The 7,963-nt window shown below is 40.9% G+C and overlaps 1 protein-coding gene across 1 annotated transcript; it reads right to left on the minus strand.

The window, feature by feature from the left end:
- Positions 1-1,069: 1,069 nt before the first annotated feature.
- Positions 1,070-2,137, minus strand: LOC308369227 (4-galactosyl-N-acetylglucosaminide 3-alpha-L-fucosyltransferase 9-like; the record flags this gene model as incomplete). The annotated part of the gene is made up of 1 exon (XM_080843569.1): positions 1,070-2,137. The coding sequence occupies one exon, from the start codon at positions 2,135-2,137 to the stop codon at positions 1,070-1,072; it is 1,068 nt and encodes a 355-aa protein (XP_080699695.1).
- Positions 2,138-7,963: the final 5,826 nt, after the last annotated feature.

Raw genomic sequence — 7,963 nt, forward strand, 5'->3', positions numbered from 1 at the left:
TCACCCTTGCAGATGCATCTTGCACATACACACATTTACAGGTCAGGTTTAATTCAACTGACATGGTAAACAAGGCATTACCCAAAAGTGAAATTGTAGTCGTAGGTAGGTACCACCATTCTGACTAGAAAGTAATTTGCGGCCCACTGATGTGCCGCCGCCACGCCCCCTCCGCCTGCACAGATATTCTGACAATAACACGATATTTTCACTATATTCAAGAGTAATGTGGAAATCTGTTCAAATATCAAAGCGAATTCATAAAAATAAAAAAATTCAATGGTCAACTGATCAACATAGGCTCATGTCGCGGACCCCCTGTTGAAAACCCCTGTACTATATCATAAAAAAATGGTTTTAATGTAAAGAACACTTATGACAGCACACTGCTTTGTGTTATGTGATAGGAAAATACAAATAAAGGGATAGTAGTAATGTAATAAGTACAACACTAGTTGCTCATGTAAATAACAAAACTAAAGTGAAATAAAAAGAATAATAACCTACTACTTTGATGTATGGATGATATAATGTTAATGTTAATTGTTAATTAACCTGTACCATTATCTGTAAATCTAAGAAATGCACAAGGAGAGAGAGAGAGAGAGTGAGAGAAGGAGAGCGACAGAGAGAGACAGAGAGAGAGAGAGCGATCTATACAGAGACCACAATGTTTGTCCCAAAACTCAACAGTATCCATGCAGAGTCAGCAGTGTGGTTTTGTGCAGTCAAACTTTTTAACTCAAGAGTTGAGATGGAGAGTTGTGCTTGGAGGAGAGCAGCATGGAGAGTTGTGCTTGGAGGAGAGCAGCATGGAGAGTTGTGCTTGGAGGATCGCTGCATGGAGAGTTGAGATGGAGGATCGCTGCATGGAGAGTTGTGCTTGGAGGATCGCTGCATGGAGAGTTGAGATGGAGGATCGCTGCATGGAGAGTTGTGCTTGGAGGAGAGCAGCATGGAGAGTTGAGATGGAGGATCGCTGCATGGAGAGTTGAGATGGGATTGATTATGTTACTACTGCAGCCTACTGCAGTCTCTCCCATTAAATTAATTGTTATTATTATTATTATTAATGACCAAACTGCCATTCATTAAGGTTGTTGACTACACTGAAGGTACTGTCTGTAGCTATGTGCTGACATGCCTCACAGATAGGTTGTATGAATTGATGTTCCCTTTTCGTTAGGTGAGGAGTGGCCTTGAAATATTTCCGCCATCTAAAGTATTGCCTGTACATGTCATCGTTCAGATCCAACTGAAGCAGGTACTCAGCCAATGCTTTTGGATCAGGGAAGTCATCAACATGGATGAAGGAGTCTGCAGGCATAAACTGCTCATAGTTCCCCCTTGGAGGACCCATGACTACAGGCACAGTCCCCGCTACCAAAGGTCCATTGACCTTTTCTGTGATGTAGTCTTTGCTTTGGGAGTTCTCAAAGGCCAGATAAAATTTACAACTGGCAATAGTGGGGTAGTACTCGTCAGGGCTTAATGGGCGACTTGCAGCTCTGCCATACATTTCCACATTTATGTATTTGCTCAGGTGGTGGAAATATGCCGTCCGTGTTGATGCTCCAGTTCGCGGGCTCATGTTACTCACAATCCAACACACGACTTTGTCTTTCCTGGGAATGACAAACTCTTCAGCCATCCTCACAATGCTTAGTTCATTGCGTACGGTTATGTCGGCATCACGTCGATAGGTAAGGGTCAAATTAAATAGGTCATCCACACCCACTCTCCTGACAGTGTTATTTGAAGACTCGACGTGGTACCAGATCCACCTCTGGAAGTCTGGCCGAGGGGCACTAGGCATGTTTGAGAGATTCCATTTAATATGCTTGTGGTAGAATATGACAGCATCGGATACATTGTACAAGGACCTATCATCTGTCAGAACACAGTTGTTGATGTTAAAGTAGGTCTTGCAGTCTGCAGGATCAATTTTGACATCTAAAGGCGGCAACCACAGTAAAATAATTGGCTTATCCAGGTCTTTAATTTCCACAGGCACAGACGATTGGTCCTCCATATCAGAGAATGGGGGGCAGGAAGACAGCCACAAGTATGCCAAGCACAGGCCATAGAATGCAAGGAAGGTCAAGATCATTCTTTTGTGAGAGTAACTGGACATCATGGCTTCCTAAAGAAATATTTACAATGAGTTATTAATATGTTCACAAAATTGTAATCTAGGATTCACATAACATATTCTGCAAGGTTAATGTGTGTATTGTTACATATGCAAACCTAAGTATACAAATGTGTTCAACCCATCTTCTCATGGCTTTTTTGATATGTAATAAACAAAAGAGATAGTGTTTGATTTGTATGTCTTGTATCTTTGCACATATTAGGGCACGGAAGGAGGAGGAGGGGGGGGGGGGCGTTGTAGCCCTTTTCTTAGTTATTTGCAAACCCCCCTCCAGACCCACACAGACTGCCCTCAATCAAAACAAGCTTTTTATGGTGTGGTCAATTGTATCTATTCAACTTCCAATCAATATGACCCGTGAGAAGTTTGAGGAGATGAATGTAATAGTTAGATTAGACCTTTCCAGCTGGCTCAATACTGCCCTGAGACAAGTGTGTCTTTGGCAGAGAAAAGATCAAGAATCAGTCATAGGGTCAATCACTGTCATAGGATACTATATACAGGTACATTGCACACTTACCACCAGACAAACACAATCAGTGTTGTACTTCTATACAGAAGACTGACCCCACATGATCCATTGAGGAGTTTTCAGTGACACTGGTCCCTATAGGTTATAAGTTTTTGAAGCACCACCAAAAAGTACAACCCCAAATCAGAAAAAATAAGGACGGTATAGAAAATGCAAATAAAAAAAAGGGAGCAGTGATTTATAAATGTACATTGACTCGTATTTCACTGCAGACAGTATGAACACAACATATTTCATGTTTTGTCTGGTCAACTTCATTTGATTTGTAAATATACATCCATTCCTGCCATTCAGGCCTGCAACACATTCCAAAAGAAGTTGGGACAGGGGCAATTTAGGGGTAGTAATGAGGTAGAATAATTCAAATTATGTGATTTAAAGTCTTCGCGAGTAGGTGTGAAAAATTCTAAGGGAAGCGGCTCTTGTTGGTAGGCTGTTACATGGACCGAAATTTAAGCCGCTTACCTTGCCTTGGGAATGCGCAAAGAAGAAGGAGATGTGCTCCCACCTTCTTTGTTCACTAACAACACAAACTTGGATCCGCATTGTGCACAGGCAGCTTCCGACGCCGTTCGCTGCGTCAAAATCATTCATATTCGACACGCTCAGATGTGCCGAGACGTTTTGCAATCTGCAGCTCGTTTACTGTTAGTTGATGAGCCTACCGACGACACGAGTTCAGAGTTCACGCCTCATGTTAACAAAGACACAAACAAAAATGAAACATCCACCTAATGTTATTAAAAACTTGCATCCCCGACTGACACTCCGAACAAATCTCTGTACAAAAAATATGATTAACTCTTTTCAGTGGTCTTGTTGTCACTGAACGATGGCAACTTTTAAAAGCCAGATATCTGCTCTTGTTTTATGGCTGATATGATGAGCACTTGTCAGTATTAGGGTTGTCACTAACACTTAACAAATGGCATTCATATTAGTATTAGCCTCCAGCAAGATATTAATGAAAAATACATGGTGACATCATGGCATTGATAATACACGTATCGCGTTTTCTTTCTAGAGTTTAATTTTTTTGCAGCCAAATTGAAAACTAGATCAACGTCTTAATAAACGAGAATACATGCAATAGGGCCATCCCATATGCCTTCGGCTAACCTTTCTTTAAAAAAGGGCCTTCTGCAACAAGAAAACACAACCCGTACTGATGGATTGCCTGATACTGATTGCCCCCGCTCGTCAAGCGAAAAGTGTCCGATAAAAGTCTTTAAATTAGAGATTTCCTTAGGTAATACTTAAATGCATGTAGCCACACGCACATACATATGCACGCACATACAGTACTGTGCAAAAGTTTTAGGCAGGTGTGAAAAAATGCTGTAAACTAAGAATGCTTTCAAAAAAGGAAGTGTTAACAGTTTATTTTCATCAATTCTTCATAAATTAACAAAATGCAGTGAAGGAACAGAAGAAAATTCTAAATTAAATCAATATTTGGTGTGACCACCCTTTGCCTTCAAAATAGCATCAATTCTTCCAGATACACTTGCACAGTTTTTGAAGGAACTCGGCTGGTAAATTGTTCCAAACATCTTGGAGAACTAACCACAGATCTTCTGTGGATGTAGGCTTCCTAAAATTCTTCTGTCTCTTCATGTAAACCCAGACAGACTCGATGATGTAGAGATTGGGGGTCATACCATCACTTGCAGGACTTTCTGTTCTTCTTTAAGCTGAAGATAGTTGTTAATGACATTGGCTGTATGTTTGGGGTTATGTCCCTGCTGCAGAATACATTTGGTGCCAATCATACGCCTCCCTGATGGTATTTCATGATGGATTAGTATCTGCCTGTATTTCTCAGCATTGAGGACACCATTCATCCTGACCAAATTTCCAACTCCACTTGCAGAAATGCAGCCCCAAACTGGAAAGGAACCTCCACCATGCTTCACTGATGCCTGCAGACTCTCATTATTGTACCTCTCTCCAGCCCTTCGGCTAACAAACTGCCTTCTTCTACAGCCAAATATTTCTAATTTTGACTCATCAGTCCAGAGCACCTTCTGCCATGTTTCTGCACCCCAGTTTCTATGTTTTCGTGCGTAGTTCAGTCACTTGGCCTTGTTTCCTTGTCGGGGTAGAGCTTTTTGGCTGCAACTCTTCCATGAAGACCACTTCTGGCCAGACTTCCCTGGACAGTAAATGTCTGTACCTGGGTACCACTGGTTTCTGCCAGTTCTGAGCTGATGCCACTGCTTGAAATCTTCCGATTTCGAAGGTGAATAAGCTTGATGTGTTTTTCATCAGCTGCATTAAGTTTCCTTGGCTGACCACTGTGTGTACGATCCTCAACGTCTTCTTCAAAAGAGCTTGAACTGCACATTTTGAAACCCCTGTCTGCTTTGAAATCTTTGTCTGGGAGAGACCCTGCTGATGCAGTATAACTACGTTGTGTCTTGTTGCTGTGCTCAGTCTTACCATGTAAATGGATACAAAATAAACATTTATTGTTTACATTTTTCAAAGCATTCTTAGTTCATAGCATTTTTTCACACCTGCCTAAAACTTTTGCACAGTACTGTACATACACACACACACATACACACATGCCCACTCGATGATGTTGGTGAAGCTGCCTTTTCTTAATTTTTTTTGTTTTGTTTGTCCTTTTGTTTTGCTTGTGTTTGTTGTGGTCGTTGTTTGGGGTTGTTTTGTCTTTTTCCCCACACCCCATCTATGGCTCTCTGTCTGACAATCAATGTACGTGATGTCTCTTTGTATGTCTGGTAAAAAAAAAAAAAAAAAAAGTAATAAAAAAAATTAAAAAAAAAGTGTATCTTTGTCGGACTGGCAAAGAGGCCCGGGTGGTGGAATAGCCAACTAGCTTAGCATAACTGCCTTTCAGATCCAATGGTAATGCTACCTAGCTAGGTATGCTAACTGTCGGTATACATCGTTAACTCCACCAAAATACTCATGTCACTGGCTTTAATTTGAGAATGGCATGTTAGTAGTACATTTAATATCAGTACAGTTGTTTAATTACTGCTGATATTTACATTTACGGTCTGTAGCCTGGTGGTCTACTGCCACGTAGGCATGCATGCGCATAACACTCCCTATAAGCGGCTTACCTGTCACCACTAGCTACATGTTACATCGGCCTTGTTTAAGCGTCTTACCGATCAACGAGACTACCTCTCTCGATCGGCTCAGACATCGGCGTAAATATAAGGCTTACATTTTTCCATGAGTTACAAGAGGCAAATATAAGCTTAAACACGATATAAGCGGCTTATATTGACACATGTATACGGGGCTACTGTAATCATGATTTGGTACAAAAGCACTATCCAGGAAAGGCCTAGTCCTTTTGGAGTAAAGATGGGCAGAGGATCGCCAATTTGCCAGCAGATGCATGAGCAAATTATTGAAATGTTTAAAACAATGATTTTTAAAGAAAGGTAGGAAAGGATTTGGATATTTTACTGTGTGTCGTGTGCTCTGGACCAAAGAAGAAAAGGACCATCCAGACTGTTACCAGCAAGAAATCCAAAAGCCAGGGTCTATCATGTTATTGGGTTGTGTAAGTGCCATTGGCAAAGGTATCTTACACTTCTGTGATGGCACCATTACTGCTGAAAAGTACATAGGGATTTTGGAGCAACATATGCTGCCTTCAAGACAGATTCCTTTCCAAGGACGCCCATGCATATTTCAACAATACAATACAAACCACATTCTTGGCTAAATGTCACGACACACCTTCGCCACCTTTGTTTACTGGAAGAACCGGAACAAGTCACACATAAGATGCTTAGGGCTCAGATACACATACAAAAACGCGACGCTAGGAAATGCATTGATTCCTATGGTACGGGGCGCTTTGCGTGAAAGCGCGCCGTACCATAGGAATCAATGTATTTCCTAGCGTCGCGTTTTTACAAAAACGCTTATGTGTATCTGAGCCCTTAATCGCTTGGTGTCTCAGTCCCTAAACATTTTTTAAGTGACGTAAGTGTTGTGAAAAGGAATGGCAACATTACAAAGTTGTAAATGCTCTACTGTCCCAACTTTTTTTGGAAATATGTTGCAAGAATCGAAATTGAATTAAGTGTTTATTTTTATAAAACAATACGATTCATGTGCTGTTGTATTGTTTTCAATGTAATACAAGCCAAAGAGAATTACCAAATCACTGTTTTTATTTTAATTTAACATACCGTCCAAACTGTTGATTTGGGGTTGTACAAACACATATCTCTTCCCCAGCCAGAACACACAGCAGCTACCATGCCCATAGGGTTATTCAAGGCATATGATGTTGACTGCTCTGTTGTTTCATATAGAAAAACGGAAATATTCTATACATTCAGCTATTTTTCCCATCACACACCATCAAAGTCAAAGTGTTGCAAATCACAAATAATCGAGTCTGAGGTATTTCAAGTTAATTGAAGTACAACGCGACGTACCTGGGTTGATGGCAGTTTGAAAGGCAGCAGTTTGGAAAACAGCAACAGCAATAGCAATATTTTGTACGTGGCATGAACGCTGGTGCACTGCTTTTAAGTAGTACAGGAGAGTTGGGACGAAACTAACACTTTTGTATAACGTAACTTACAAAAAGATCGTAAAAAACTGAAATTCACTATTAAGTGACTTACAAACTACAGCTGTCCGCTGTCAAACCCAGGTGCATCTATGTTACTTTGGTCCCTCCTCGTCCTTATGAAACCTCCCACAACGACATTACAACATCATGAAATAGGATTGTAATTTGAAGGGGGAGAAAACATACAAACCAGAACGAACGCACATATGTAGTTAGAGTTAGCCTATAAATAACTTGTCCATGTGACAAACAATAGTTTAATTTAATGACATCACCAAAATATATATATTTTTAAAGCCAATAATGCCAAATGATTTGTTGGGCTGAAGAACATTTTAGGGGGGCGCCAAGTCTTTGCATTTATATCATGCTTTATTTGACAAGAGCGAGAGCCTGTTATACAATATGTATATCTAACTTCGTGTAATGAGTGCACGCTGCCTCTCTGCGTTTGTTGTGTTGGAATGAACCCATTACTGGAATAGCAGGCTCTCAAATTGAGTATGCAATATGAGCAGCACGCCTTTCTCAACGGGTTCTGGCTAATTTGACCATGAGGAACAAAACTAAAGTGCTGTATAATCGGAAACGGACATCTGCCCCTGCGCGTGTGTAATAGTTCACGAGCAGCCTCATGCCCGTCTTTGGACCGATCGAAAACCCTCTTCATCTCGTCCAAAAGGTCCTTGAAGTTGTA

The sequence above is a fragment of the Sprattus sprattus genome (assembly GCF_963457725.1).
Source record: "Sprattus sprattus genome assembly, chromosome: 8".
Classification (NCBI taxonomy): Eukaryota; Metazoa; Chordata; class Actinopteri; order Clupeiformes; family Clupeidae; genus Sprattus; species Sprattus sprattus.